This window comes from Pseudorasbora parva, chromosome 5 (assembly GCF_024679245.1).
Source record: "Pseudorasbora parva isolate DD20220531a chromosome 5, ASM2467924v1, whole genome shotgun sequence".
Taxonomy (NCBI): Eukaryota; Metazoa; Chordata; class Actinopteri; order Cypriniformes; family Gobionidae; genus Pseudorasbora; species Pseudorasbora parva.
This window is the reverse complement of record NC_090176.1, coordinates 41861017-41876997: the sequence shown is the minus strand read 5'-3', so window position 1 is coordinate 41876997 and position 15981 is coordinate 41861017. Positions and strand designations below refer to the sequence as shown.

Below are 15981 nucleotides of genomic sequence, written 5' to 3'. Positions count from 1 at the left end.
ACAAACATGGAACTCAGCGGTTTCAAGGCACCCTTCGCCTTAAAGGGGCAACTACACTCAGGCAAGACGGAATTTTGCAAGCCACTATGAAGGTTCAAAGTTTATGAATGTTAAATATGTTACGAATCAGAAGAAATCCAGTACACGTGACCATATATTTTAGTACCAAAATTACTAAATGTACTAATATGTTTAAATGAAACACGTAATACTCAAGGAGGGTGGCCCCACAAACCAAGACAGCTTAACACAATTACAGTTCAGCAATGTATTTATTTTTGTCCCACACTCAGTAAATGCGTGTAGAACGTAAACGATTTCTTCTTCTTTCACATAAACTAGATAATAAATCTGAATTTGGAACAAAGTGTCCTAATCGCTTGGACACGGGTTGATTAATATGCGTTGCCCCTTTAAAATCTACAAAATCCAATACGCAAACAAAGTTTGAAAGATCTCTCGGTCTTGGTGTAACAGAATGCTCAGTTCTGAGTTAAAACCAAACGGGGTTTTTGACGTCCGACAGGTAATCATAACCAGTTAGGCGTGAAGGGTTTTCAAATTAATGCGTGTGTATTTTACGTTTTTTAACAAGCAAGAAAACTTTCTTGTGAACTTTTTTTGGCAGGAGCTGCGAGCACGGGGGGGCTTGAGACCGTCTTTAGAATGGAGGATAGGGAGAGTCCTCAAAGTTCGCGCACTCTGTCATGTTGATTACAAAGTTTACATCATTGGTATTCATGACACACTACACTTAACAGTCTGCAGTCATTCACTCAAAGCGTTAGTAAGACCCTCCAGATTATAAGTTTGAAGATTTTCAAGTATTTTTTTTTTTTTTTTACAAATACAGTATACAATTTAAAGCATACAGTTTCTTATGGACTCAAATGTTATTGTTTCAGAAGGCATGATGCTTAAAGTCAATTAAAATGAGTACAGACATTTATTTATTTTGTTTGTTTGAAAACTTGATTAAATATCTATTTCTGAAAAACTTTATTAGATATGTTAAGTCTGCTTTAAATGTGCACTTTTCTAACCCTGTAAAGCCTGACAAAAAATAGTCAGATTATTCAAAATGGAATAGTTGGTTTAATTTTTCAGCTTATATATATTTAAAATTAATAGATAGATCAGGCTTGTATGCACATCAGCATTATCATATGATATAGGAGTTTAAGATGTTTAGTTCATCATGTTGAACTAAACTTACGTTGTCATCTTGCTTTTATGACATGCTATTTAATTTGTTACGTACTGTATTGCAATAAATGAGAACAGACGAATGTGACTGCTTGAGCAGACTCTTAAAGGGTTAGTTCACCCAAAAATGAAACTGATGTCATTAATGACTCACCCTAATGTCGTTCATCTTCGGAACACAGTTTATGCTATTTTATATTTTAGTCCCAGAGCATATGCATGCAGACTTTCCTGTCCATGTCCAGAAAGGGAATAAAAACATCATCAAAGTAGTCCATATGTGACATCAGTTGGTTAATTAGAATCTCTTGAAGCATTGAAAATACATTTTGAATCGATCAGTGATTCAGATCACCAATGTCACGGGATTTCAGCAGTTTGGCAGGTTGACACGTGATCCGAACCGCTGAAATCACGTGACATTGGCGATCCGAATCATGAATCAATCAAAACCATTTGAATCTTTATTTGAGGTTTGAAAACATATATATACATATATACAGGTCCTTCTCAAAAAAATAGCATATTGTGATAAAGTAAATTATTTTCCATAATGTAATGATACAAATTTAACTTTCATATATTTTAGATTCATTGCACACCAACTGAAATATTTCAGGTTTTTAATTTTTTCAATACTGATGATTTTGGCATAGAGCTCATGAAAATCTCAAAAAAATTGCATATTTCATCCGATCAATAAAAGAAAACTGTTTTTAATATTTTAAAAAAAGTCAACCTTCAAATAATTATGTTCAGTTATGCACTCAGTACTTGTTCGGGAATCCTTTTGCAGTAATGACTGCTTCAATGCGGCGTGGCATGGAGGCGATCAGCCTGTGGCACTGCTGAGGTGTTATGGAGGCCCAGGATGCTTCGATAGCGGCCTTAAGCTCATCCAGAGTGTTGGGTCTTGCGTCTCTCAACTTTCTCTTCACAATATCACACAGATTCTCTATGGGGTTCAGGTCAGGAGAGTTGGCAGGCCAATTGAGCAAAGTAATACCATGGTCAGTAAACCATTTACCAGTGGTTTTGGCACTGTGAGCAGGTGCCAGATCGTGCTGAAAAACGAAATCTTCATCTCCGTAAAGCTTTTCAGCAGATGGAAGCATGAAGTGCTCCAAAATCTCCTGATAGCTAGCTGCATTGACCATGCCCTTGATAAAACAGCAGCTGACATGGCACCCCAGACCATCACTGACTGTGGGGACTTGACACTGTACTTCAGGCATTTTGGCATTTCCTTCTCCCCAGTCTTCCTCCAGATTCTGGCACGTTGATTTCCAAATGACATGCAAAATTTCAGGCGCTTCTGCCGCTGTTTCTGGTTCAAAAGTGTCTTGACCTGGGGAATGCGGCACCTGTAGCCCATTTCCTGCACACGCCTGTGCATGGTGGCATTGTCTGCGTTTGTGATGTATGTCCTTATTTCATATAATGAACGCTAGCTCGCTCTGTCTGGATGCGTTTCAATCTGCTGAAAGTTTGTGTTTTTGTCACCTATCACACATGCGCACTTCAATAAGCTGACAGAAAGCAGGTTAATGCGTTTACATGCAGCGCGAAATCGAGGTAAGAGGCAAAAAACTACCTGTTCCGACCAGTTTATTCTTACGGCGTTTATGACATTACTCCGATAAAAGAAAACGGGTTACCGCGTTTACATGGCCATGTTCATTCTCACAAAGCGTGCTTCGTCATTCAAATGCGCTAACGGTTACTCCATTGTTGTTCTATGTATAACGTTACACTAGTCTGACGTGCAAAACCGTTTTGCTTTCTACTGCTAAGGTTTAGTCGCATACAATAGTCCATAAACCGAATCATGTCCTCATAAACTGCGAGTAAACACACACAAATGTTGACAGGCCACACAGAGACGGACGTCCTGCTGTTGTTGATTCTCCTGTTTCTCCAGGTCATGAATCAGTGAATCGATCAATGATTCGGATTGCCAATCACGTGACATTGGCGATCCAAATCATGAATCAATACACTGATTCATGACCATTTGAATCTTTATTTGAGGTTTGAAAACAAACGCAGAAGAGAAGACATTGACAAGGCATTGACTGCATATGCTTGGAACTAAATATAAAATATCTTTAAATATAAAAAAACTGTGTTCTGAAGATGAATGGAGGTCTTACGGGTGTGGAACGACATTAGGGTGAGCCATTAATGACATCAATTTCATTTTTGGGTGAACTAACCCTTTAAATGTGCTCTACTACAACAACTCTTTCACTTCTCAAAAGCGGCCGAACATGGCCTCACCTCCTTTGGTGAGTGTTCCTGGGTGCAGGGTTTAGGTAAAACAGCAACATTACACACTAACTAAAGTTAAAAAAGTTAAATCATAATCAACCTCCCCTTTAAAGGTTATGAGATAAATCATTTATAATAAATATGATAATATTCCACTAAAAACAAGATTTTTCCATTTTGATTTTTAGGGCGACTTCGCATATTGATGACCATATCTCTGCTTAGGTAATCCGAGGTAGCTACCAGGCAGGGCCACAACATCCGATTCCTCAAGAACATGTGGGTTCTTGTCCATCCTTCAGTTGTTTCCTATCATTTGACATGAGGATGAAGTGGTCTGGGAAGACACTGCATGCACGGCCCCAGCAGAACCACATATTTCAGTTCCTGCAGACACATTGGAGGGCCCTTTTAGTTGCAGCTCTTTCCTTGATTTAGACAGACAATGGTGCGCATTCATGCAGACGACAAATCAAAGGTCAGCTGTTACATTCAGCCGAGCCTCACAGCATTAAATAGAGCTCCATCTATATCCGATTGTGACTCACCAGTGCTCTCGCTATGAAGCGTGGATGTGGATTTCTGCCTCTTAGACTTGAGGGTCATTCATGTTAAAAGGGCATCCTGAAATTACTAGTGCTGCTGCTTTTAGACAGACAGATTCGACTGGAGAAATCTTGAAAATTTAACTTCAAACTATTTCATCTAATTTAAAATGTGTATGACACTGGAAAGGGATCATGGGTTTTTGATTTTGTGTGAGATTGTAATGATTATTTACTATCACAACAAGTTTGCTAGCAGTCAGTTAGCTTTAAATGATTAAAAAAGAAGTTAACTGTTTCTAAATTAGTTGCATTCAAATGTTTTGGGTCAGTAAGATTTTTTTTATTCAGCTAGCACGCATTAAATTGATCAAAAGAGAGAGTTAATACATTAATACATTTATAATACAATATATTTATATTTCAAATAAATACGGTTCTTTTGAAAATTCAAAGAATCTTGAAAATAGGTTCCACCTTATTTCAGGGTGATGTTACATTTTACTTAATCACATAAGTGATATTAATTAACATGCACTTACTATAGAGTTATGGTTAGGGTAAGGGTTTGGTGTATGGTTAGTTACGTGTATTAGACATCCTTTAATGTTATTACTACATAGTAACGTGCACATCACCTTAAAATAAAGTGTTAACTAAAAAATATTAAGCAGCACAACTGGTTTCAACATTGATAATACTATGAAATGTTTAAAATCAGCATATTCGAATGATTTCTGAAGGATCATTTGACACTGAAGATTAGAGTAATGAAGCTGAGAATTCAGCTTTTTCATTACAGGAATAAATTGCATGTTAACATATCTTAAAATACTAAACAGTTTGTTAAAATTTTAATGATATTTCACAATATTACTTATTTTACTGTATTAAATTCATTATTGTGTCACCTTGCCACCAATAAGGTTCTATCTGATATTTTTGTCAAAATTGTGTTATTGATATATTTTTATTTTGTGACAACCTATTTGCATTATGAGATGTTTTAAGTTGTGTATATTTTGGGACTTTTAATTTAGAAAACAAAAAGGTTCTATAAGCCGAATGGAATGCAAAAACTTTGGAGATAGATAGATTAAAAAATTCACACAGTGTCGAATGCTCTACTTCTTGCTTTGGACTCTGCTATTTTAATGTTACTTGATCTTAGTTCAGCATTTGATTCAGTTGAGACCATTTTTAATCATCTAAGGGATGAAGTTAGCATTAGGGCACGGCACTGGAGTGGTTCTCATCATACCTCTCTGATAGATCAGTTAAGGTGATGATTGGAAACTCATCCTCTCCTTATGCACCCCTCAGCTCTGGGGTCCCTCTTGGGGCCTATTTCATTTTGTTTGTATATGCTCCCCTTGGGTTCGATCACGAGAAAATATAATATCACCTACCATTGTTACGCAGATGATATATTCCTCTCTTTAATTCCTCGCTCTTTAATCCTCTTAGCTCTTTTAACACTTATTCTGACCTTTTTAAGTGCTTTGAATATATTAAATCCTGGACTAGCATAAACTTTCTCCAACTAAATGAGAAAAAGATTGTCTTTTGCCAATAATATTGATTCTGTCATCAAACATTCATCCTTTTACTAAGAACTTACAAAATCTGAATTTTGATAGATATGTGCTGTGGTGATGAGCAGCTTCTTTTAACTAAGGCAAATAATCAAACTATGCTCTCTTTCAAGGATTTTGGAGATAGTTACTCATGTCTTCATCACTTCCAGACTTGATTATTGCAATGCACGTTATATGGGTCTCAAACAATCATCACTGAATAGCTTGCAATTGGTCCAGAACGCTAGTCTTCTGTTCTGACTGGTACTAAGAGGAGAGAAAGCATCACTCCAGTCCTAGCGTCTCTTCATTAGTTACCGGTGCAGCCTAGGATCCTTGTTAAGGTTTTATTATTTGTGTATAAAATGTTAAATGTTCTAGCCTCATCATACTTATCCGAACATCTCAGTTATCAGCAATCCTCCAGCTCGCTCAGATCTTCTGACAAATCTTTCCTGCATATACCTCTATCGCGGCTGAAGTTTAAGGGTGATCTTTCTGTAGCCAGTCCTAGATTATGGAATAGCATACCTCAGGACATTAAATCTGCACCTTCCCTTCCTGTTTTTAAATCCCGCCTGAAGACTTGGCTGCATTCCTTGGCTTTTGAGTGAAATGTCCATGTGTGTTTTATTCAAATACAGTGGTGAATGATTAGGATATTAGTCCATTTTAAATAATCTACTGATGAACAAAATCAACTATCATTCAACCTGAAAATAAGATCCAACAAATTACCTGTTGCCAACATATTGTGTCTGAGTTTTAGAAATGAAGGTCCAGTACTCAAGTTTTAGACTGAAGGTTTTTAAATACCAAAGCATTTCCTCTCTGTGGATCTTTATCTCAGAGTGAGATGACATTCTGAGGTTGATAAAAGATGTTCTTGAGTGAGCAGTTGCTGTATATAGCAAACCTATAATGAAAAGAACCTTAAGGCTAAGAACAGCAACACATTGAGCCAATATGAAACATAAATAGTCCAAAATAAAACATTTGGTTTGGCCTCACTTGAACACATGAATGCAGTGAGTTAATGGCCAGTTTATGGAGTCCAATATAACTACATCTGGTTGAATTTGTGTCTTGTAATGACATTTAGCCCATTTCCACTTTATAATAGTACTTCGATGCACATAGAGACTGAAATGACTGGAATAATAATAATAAATTAATGTAGTCTGGTGAGTATTGCTGACAGCTGATTTTATTCATGAAAAGTCATGGTTTCGACATATACACACTTCATTCTACTGTAAAACATTCATATTATCTCGACATTGTCACTGTTTTAGTGCAACATAATTCATTCCAGAAAAGCTTGATTTAGTTTCACATTAAAGGGTTGCTCGGCATGACTGAAAGAGTAGTAAACACACACACACACACAATATAAAACCTTATTCACAACAACACAGAGTCTGAATTCTTTCTTCTTTATTGTGAATCAATTTTTTCGCACCGTAATATATTGGAAACTAGAAGCCTGAACAATTTGAATAACCCGAGTTAAAACAAATAATAAACAAATCGGATAGAAGAACAAACCCAGTGTTAGCGTTTATGCAAACTGATTGAAAACAGAAGAGTTTGCACTGAATCTCATAGCAAGTACTGCAATAAAAACTAAGCAAACAGCTATTTATAATCCAAGCCAGTATGCATGTATGTGATAGAAGGTCAAAGGTGTCCAATGCTGTGTGCGGACAGAGAAGGTCACAACAGGATTGTGCTAAAAACCACGAGGACATTGCTGCAGCGTTCCCACACCTTTCGACCAGGTCTTTTCCTGTTGTTCGTGATCACTGGATAAGGAGTTTTATAAATAAGTTTATGTAAATTTCTTACAAAGAGCATTTTCTAGCCGTTTTGAGCACAACTGGCCACATTCCGTTTTCTTTCACTTTGTTTAGTTTGTTTTGCTGTAATTGTGAATATGATTTTCGCGTGGATGTGAATCACTCATTTGTCCATTAGATAATTTAACAACTAAACAAAACAAACAAATAAAAAAGAAATCAAGCACGGATTCTGACCCTATGTTAACCAAACAGGATGCAAACTGTTCAAAAATAAATCCAAATAATAATCAAATCAAGATCAACACCCATTCATATAAATCTTCAAAGAAAAGAAAATCATTTTTAGACATATCTCCGTGTGTAAATGACAACACGTCGAAGAATACATGTTCTGTTTTTGATCATTCACTAAAAAAAAAATATTACCTCAGATTTTTGTGGACAATACAGTTAATATATATTTTATATCTTCATATAGTTTTTATATTTTGTATGATTATTCTTTTCCATAATCATTCAACCATAAAGTTACTCTCATTCATGGGTATAAATGAATCTTTCAGCAAAAGCTTTCAAAATAATATACTAATCAATCTCATGAACATTCAATGCAGCAGCTAACGTATGTCTTACAACATATTCTAGTCTCTTGAGGAAAAATAAATGGCACTTCTCTGAGACAATTCCGTCCATCCATTACGAGATCACTAGGTCGCTTTCAGGCACATCTTATAAACACAACTTTGGCCGTTATACCATGAGTTTTCTCTGGAAACCAATGGTGCTGCCGATACGCTATGAAGAGGAATTTGTACCGATGCATGCTGTATGCTACTGTATGCCCTGAAATCTGCGATATACAATACATTCCTGGTGTTAAACGCAAAGACTTCAACATATCAAAAGTCTAATTCATTAAGTGTCATGGAAAACCAAAGTGTGTGTGCTTTAAAGAACTGGGAATTCTTGCAAAAATGTCACTCCCTAAAGCTGTGAGGCCTTTCGATATTACGATAAAGTCAATCCACTTCAGTTTAGATCAAAACACTTTACTAAAAGATAAAAATCATCTTGTTTGAGAACATGATTTCAGTCGATAGTTTTCATATGTATACTGATGATCACTACAGTATAACAACTAGCAGTAATAAAAGTATTACTTATGCCGTAAAAACTAGTTCAAAAAAAGATATACATCATTTTGCACGAATCTCAAGGCCCTGGTTCACAACTGGAAGACACCACAAAAATTACACAGACGTGACATTTTTTTGCGTCGAGTAACGGACTAGTCTTCTTGATTGAGTTGTGTGTTTGAAATAGTCACTCTTCTCAACCAGGACGGGTCCAAGTTCTTGACCACTTGCTAGAGATGCAATGCGGATAACTAGGTTTGTCAAAAAGTCGTAGGAAAGAAGTATAGGACGCTTAAAGTAAGGATGATGTCCTGGACAATAAACACAACTGCACTGTGCATGCTGGCCACAGCTAACGGAGGTAAATGCACTGAAATCCATTACACTTTCGGATGCCAGGTTTTGCGCGCGTTTCAGGTGGCGTAAACTCTGTGGCGAGGCCAGAAGATTCTGTGCTTCATTTGCTCACACACACAAACCGCGCTTTTGCCGGCCCCCCAAGGGCTGGGATGTCCTGAGGATGTGTCTCTCTCTGTCCTTATCCTGGAGAACCCCGGAGCCGTCTTCTCATCTCTCTGGAGGACGTCCAGTGGTGGAGCTCACTGAGAGATGGGCGCTGCAGGGGTGCCGGGCGTTGACGGGGTGGATGGGGTTTGTGGAGTGCTCTGGTAGGAACGCAGAAGGACTTTGTGCTTTGTTGCCACCTCTGCCCTGACCTGCTGCTGCTGCTCCAGGAACTCCTTGAGGCGTGTGGTGGTAAATGTGAGAGTCTGTCTCCGCAGTCTCATTAGATAAGCATCCTGCAGCCAGGAGTTGTTAAAGCAGTCCTTAATGGTAGGACGGGCCCTAAACGCAGTGCAGACAGAAACAGGAATCGGTCAACATCAAGACACATAGAGCATTAAAAAAACTAGTCAGGAATTAGCGCTGAAAAGGCATGGACAGGGTTATTTTTGAGGCTGACCTTATTGCATATGCATTTGTAGGAGTTTCCCTTTCAGAAGCTAAATTTATGGGTAGAGAGTATTTAAATAAATCACGCAAGGTAATTTACTTTGGGTTGGCACTAGGTGTATGGTGTCGTTTGCGTGCCACAAACAAAACAATTATAATGCAATTTCTTTTTTTATATATTTAAAAAAAAATATTCTTCAGATAATTTAGAAATGACCATAATTCTCAATGGGGATTATATTTAGATCCTCATTGCTGTTGCAAAATTGTTGCATTATTTGAATTAAAAAAAAAAAAAAAATTTAATTGAGACCATGATGTAAAAAAACTAAAAATAAATAATGTATATTTTTGTGCATTAAAAATGTCATTGTTTTGGCATTTTACAACAGCAATGAGTACCATATATTATATATTTTAAATTATTGTATGTGTGTGTGTGTGTGTGTGTGTGTGTGTGTGTGTGTGTGTGTGTGTGTGTGTGTGTGTGTGTGTGTGTGTGTGCGTGTGCGTGTGCGTGTGTGTGTGTGTGTAAATAAATGTAATAAAAAAATATTTATTTTGCTCACCCTCTCTCTTTTTCTATATATATATATATATATATATATATATATATATATATATATATATATATATATATATAGAGAGAGAGAGAGAGAGAGAGAGAGAGAGAACGAATTTTAAATTACATTTATGTACATACACATACATACACACATACACACACAAAATATTAAAATTATTTATTTAAAACGATTTCTTCAATATTCTTAACCTTTGTATGCTATGCAGTGATAGTTTTTATTAAAATCTTAATCTTAAATACATATTGTATGTTATATACATATATGTATTTAATATACATGTTTTCAAATATTAATATTATAATCATTTGAAATGTATAAGTCTCAATGATTCTGACTGGTGATTATAATTAGATTCTCACTGTTATTTTTTTTTACTTTATTGATTAAAAACACAAGATATTACAAATATATATATTTATACAAATCTATATAATTACAGTAATTAGAATTGCAAAGACAAAAAATTTTAAGTCACAATGGAAAAAAATCTTAAAGGCCTCACATTTCAATAAGCAAAATGTTTTCCTTTTGATTTTTTGGTGAAATACGACTCAGTCATGGTCTTGACACGTTTCTTGAGATTAACACACACAGCCCGGATGATTTCACTCACCAAGGGTAGCTGCACAGGATCTTTTTGAGGAACAGAGAGGCACTTTGGGACACATTTTGGTAGAGCTTACTGAGGTCAAACTTGGCTGCCTGGATTCTGGCCTCTGTCTCAACAGGGTCATTCTCTGTAAACGGCAGTCTCCCACTGAGCCTGAATGGTGTACAGCATAACAAAAGCTTTGAGTTACACACTAGAATAGCATTCATGTCAAACATAATCACAGACACTGACAGCTCACAAGCTCCAGAGAGCTTGAGGAATGTGAAGACAACTCGCATGAGACAAAACACAAATTGTAATGATTCAAATGCTAAACTGCAGGTAACGCAGAAAGCACTACACAGCAAAACTGGACATTTAAGGTCAACATAAAATCAAAATGGACTTTGTTTACTTTCAAAGACAGAGTTGCAGTGGACAGCACTCACATGATATAAGTCAATATGCCAATGCTCCAGATGTCAGCTGGTGGACCCACCACATCTCCTTTCAACATCTCAGGGGCTTTCAATAATACGCAGAGATAAAAACACATTCGAAAGTGTAAAGAAATACACAACTGCTTAAAGAAATGGGATGCCATAGGAATACCTAACAAAGAACTACCATACAATATTTTAAAAGGATTACAGATATGATGCAAATAAATAAAGAAACGTTTGTAACATGGTTTTGAATGTTAAAAGTATAAAGAGTAGTTGCTAGAGGAGTAGTAGTTAGCTAGTGACTCTTAGATGTGTTTTAATATTAATAAGAAAACATTGAAATATATGAAACAATATGTGCAAAAATGTTGCCTTACACATATAATCCAGTGTTCCAATAGGTGGGCTGAACTGCTTCAGGAACAGTGGATTGAAGTTCTGTGCACTACCAAAATCAATAATCTTAACCACGTTCATGTACGTTACAATGATATTCTCTGGTTTGATATCCAGATGCAGGATTCTCCGGCTGTGCAGGTAGTCCAGACCCTGAAGTATCTGTACGATATATGCCACCACGTCATCCTCTGAGTATCGGAACCTGGGAAGGGAGATAAACAAAGAGCTTCACAATCGGAAATATACGACAACTTCATACTGTCAAAAAATCTTAAATATAAAAAAAATTTGATTATTTATTCATTCAATAAATTGTTCTGGTTAAAGAATTAGTTCAAATTTCCTGATAATTTACTCACACCCATGTCATCCAAGATATTCGTGTCTTTCTTTCTTCAGTGAAGTTTTTTGAGGAAAACATTCCAGGATTTTTCTCCATATAGTGGACTTGAATGAGGTCCAATGGTTTGAAGGTTTCAATGCAGCCTCAAAGTGCTCGACACGATCCCAGCCGAGGAATAAGGGTCTTATCTAGTGAAACAATCAGTAATTTTCTAAAAATGTATATACTTTTTAACCACAAATGCTTCTCTTGCACTAGCGTCCACGACTTCACGCATTATGTAATCACGTTTGTCTCTGTACTGAAAAAGGTAGGGTAGGGCAAAAAAACCTATTTTTTTTAATTGTCCGTTATCGTTGTTCGACTTAGTCTTTGCATATACACGATGTAAAGACTGGGGCAGTGTGAAGTCGTGGACGCTAGTGTAAGACGAGCCTTTGTGGTTAAAAGCATATAATTATATATTTTTTTAGAAAATGACTGATTGTTTTGCTAGATAAGACCCTTATTCCTCGACTGGCATCGTATCGAGCTCTTTAAAGCTGCATTGAAATTGCAATTTTGACCAGCTGAAGTTCACTATATGAAAAAAAATCCTGGAATACTATCCTCAAAAACTTCATTTCTGTTCGACTGAAGAAATAAAGATATGAACATCTTGCATTTAATGGGGGTGAGGTTAAAGTGAACTAATCCTTTAATGTTGGTTTTTAAATAATAAAGTACAAACAAATTTTCAAAGTATATTTTTGGATTAAAATTATGATGACACAGTTCCCATACTTTAAAGGGTTACTTCAGCGATTTAGCATATGGCTTTATATCAGTAGAAATCTGGTAGTATATTCGAATTATCGTGCTCTCCCCCAAAAAGAGCATGTGGCCAAAACTGGTACTACAATCACTTTCAAATGACTGTAGAGCGGTGTATCCCCTCTCCCCCTCCCCCTGACTGGAGGTTGCCAGATAGGCTGTAGGATCCAGCAGGAACGTTTGTAGCTGCAGCTGTGGTAACTAGAGCAGAGCTGGCAACCCGGATTCCCAAACACTACTGACTTCGTGATTGGTCGATAGGTGGAGGGCGGAGCTTCAGGCCAAAACAAAACATGTCAACACCAACATCAGTTGAGGGCTGCAACAACAACTTTTAAATGACAATATCCTGGCTGGACTACTGTTGTCAGTGATATAAATATCTGAAATTAACATGATATCTTAATGTCTAGTGACATATCAGGGCCATTTTATGATTAATTGAAATACATTTCTTACATACAGTTCCTTTAAATACAAAGCTTAATGTGAAATCACTGAAGTAATCCTTAGAAATAATAAATATATTTAGACTAAATATTTTTTCAGTATTATTTTTATAGCTCTGTTCACAATCCCTGTACAACTACCCCGTACGTACACCATCAAGTCAAGTGTTTGTGTAGGAGCACACAATGTAAAACAGTGTTGCTGACATGAGGACATGAAGTATGCAGCGGTCTCTGACCTGTCAATCAGACTATAGAGCAGTTCTTTCCCTGAGCAGCACTCAGAGATGAGCACCAGGTAGCGTGGGGTGACGTAGGCCTCATGCAGAGCCATGACCTTCTCGTGGTGGAGGGACTTCAGTATGTCATACTCCTGTAACACGGTCTGCTTGCTCTCAGGCTCATACGGCACAATCTTGGCCATGTACAGGTTACCGGTGGCGTTTTCCCGACACTCTCTGATCACACCAAAACGACCTCTGTGGTGAAGAAAATGCATGATTAGCAATGGCCGTCAAGGTCAGCTATCCGCTTGTTAAGTCGTGACGTAAGGAACACCGTTTCTGGGTCCAAACCTCAACTTGTTTCACTTGAGAATGCCATTGACGCCTGTTTATGAGCGCTATTTATTCATATTAAACATCAAACGTTTAAAAAAGTTTAACATTTTAAATACTTACAGTCTACACAACAGTCTCTGTGCTCACAGCGTCACATACATTCATATTTTAACGATTTAAAAAAGATGAATCACTGTCTGGCCATCTGGAATTTTGCTATGGAGAAAAAGGTTATGATTATAGCTTTTTTTGTAGTATTACACCACATTGTGTGTGTATATTAGCATCGTTTGTAGTTTTTCTTGTGGTATAAGATAGAACGTTTGGACCCGGAAGCGCTGCCGCGTGACGTCAGCCTTAACAACCGTATATTGATTTATTTGTAAAGTAATAATAATGATAACAAACTGATATATAGTCATGTGAAAATGTTAGGACACTATTGAATTCCATGGTTTTCTATATCAGGACATAATAAAAAATCATCTATTGCTTAGCAGGTCTTAAAATTTGAAAAATAAAACCTCAGATGGCAACAACACATGATATATTACACGGTGTCATTATTTATTTAGAAAAAATAAAGCCAAGATGGAAAAAACATGGGTGACATAGTTTGGACACCCTATCATTCAGTTGCCTGTAGATCCACTTTTAGCAGCAATAACTTAAAAGAAATTATTTTCTGAATGATTTATCAGTCTCTAACGTCATTCTGGAGGAATTTTGGTCCACTCTTTACAACATTGCTTCAGTTTATTGAGGTTTGTTGGCATTTATTTATGCACTTTTCAGTCAGGATGAGGTCTGGACTTCGTCTGGGCCATTGTAACACCTGATACTTTTCTTTTTCAGCCATTCTGTTGTAGATTTGCTGGTGATCTTCAGATCATTGTCCGGTTGCATGACCCAGTTTTAGCAAGGTTTCAGCTCTCAGACAGATAGTCTCACATTTGACTCTAGAATACTTTGGTATTGTGATTGACTGTGAGGTGCCCAGGTCCTGTGGCTCCAAAACAAGCCCAAAATCATCACCCCTCCACCAGCATGCTTGAATTTTTATATGATGTGTTTGTACTGATATGCTCTTTTGGTTTTCACCAAACTTGGCACTGTGCATTATGGTCAAACATCTCCACTTTGGTCTCGTCTGTCCAAAAGGACATTGTTCTAGAAGTCTTGTGTTTTATTTCAGATGCAGCTTTGCAAACCTAAGCCGTGCTGCTATGTTCTTTTTAGAGAGAAGAGGCTTTCTCCTGGCAACCCTTCCAAACATGCCACGCTTGACCCATCTTTTTCTAATTGTACTGTAATGAACTTTTTATATTTAACATGTTTACTGAGGCTTGTAGAGTGTGAAGTGTAGTTCTTGGGTTGTCTGCAATTTTTCTGAGCATTACACAGTCTGATCTTGGGGTTAATTTGCTGGGACGTCCACTCATGGGAAGGTGTATCTGTCTTAAATGTTTCCACTTGTGAATAAGCTTCCTCACTGTAGAATGATGGAGTTCAAATGGTTTGGAAATGGCCTTGTAACCTTTCACAGATTGATGGCAGCAACAATTGCTTCTCAAAGATCATTGCTGATGTCTTTCCTCCTTGGGATCACACACCTGGATGCTCCAGACCAGGATACTGTCCAAACTTCCAAACTTTTATAGAGGTGATTACACTTGCTGGTGATCAGTTAATCAAAGACATTTAAATATCAGTGCCTGATCATTACTTACCCTCTTAATCCCTATGTTAACAGTAAGGGTGTCCTAACTTTGTCACTCATGGCTTTTCCATTTTGGCTTTATTTTTTGCTAAAGGTGTGATATGTCATGTGTTGTTGTTCATCTGAGGCTTTAATTAAGCCTGCTAGAGACCAGATTTTTTATTATTATATCCTGATACAAAAAATCGTGGAATTCAACAGGGTGTCCTAACAATTTCACATTTCACATGACTGTATATATCTGACATTCTGTCTGTCAGTCTTTTTTTAACACACACACACACACACACACACACACACACACACACACACACACACACACACACACACACACACACACACACACACACACACACACACACACACACACACACACACACACACACACACACTTCTTAAATGAGAACTCAGATATATATATATATATATATATATATATATATATATATATATATATATATATAGGCAGAGTTTATCATGTTATTTATCATATGGAGCTACATTTGTATATTTTGTTGTTTTGATTTTCTAATATTTGATGTTAATTTAATAAATAGCTATAAAAAGCTATTTTGTGACAC

The 15981-nt window shown here is 36.8% G+C and overlaps 1 protein-coding gene across 8 annotated transcripts in view; it reads right to left on the bottom strand.

Annotated features, from left to right (window-relative positions):
* Positions 1–6788: 6788 nt before the first annotated feature.
* The window catches only part of spegb (striated muscle enriched protein kinase b), a 108775-nt gene continuing 99582 nt past the window's right edge, over positions 6789–15981 (bottom strand). For all 8 annotated transcript variants that reach the window (XM_067444360.1, XM_067444359.1, XM_067444363.1 and 5 more), the window contains 5 exons: positions 13360–13599; positions 11494–11717; positions 11120–11195; positions 10692–10841; positions 6789–9383 (listed from right to left, as the gene is read on the bottom strand). In XM_067444360.1, coding sequence (XP_067300461.1) covers positions 9137–9383; positions 10692–10841; positions 11120–11195; positions 11494–11717; positions 13360–13599 — 937 coding nt within the window. In that variant the 3' untranslated portion in view covers positions 6789–9136. The remainder of the gene's footprint in view (positions 9384–10691; positions 10842–11119; positions 11196–11493; positions 11718–13359; positions 13600–15981) is intronic.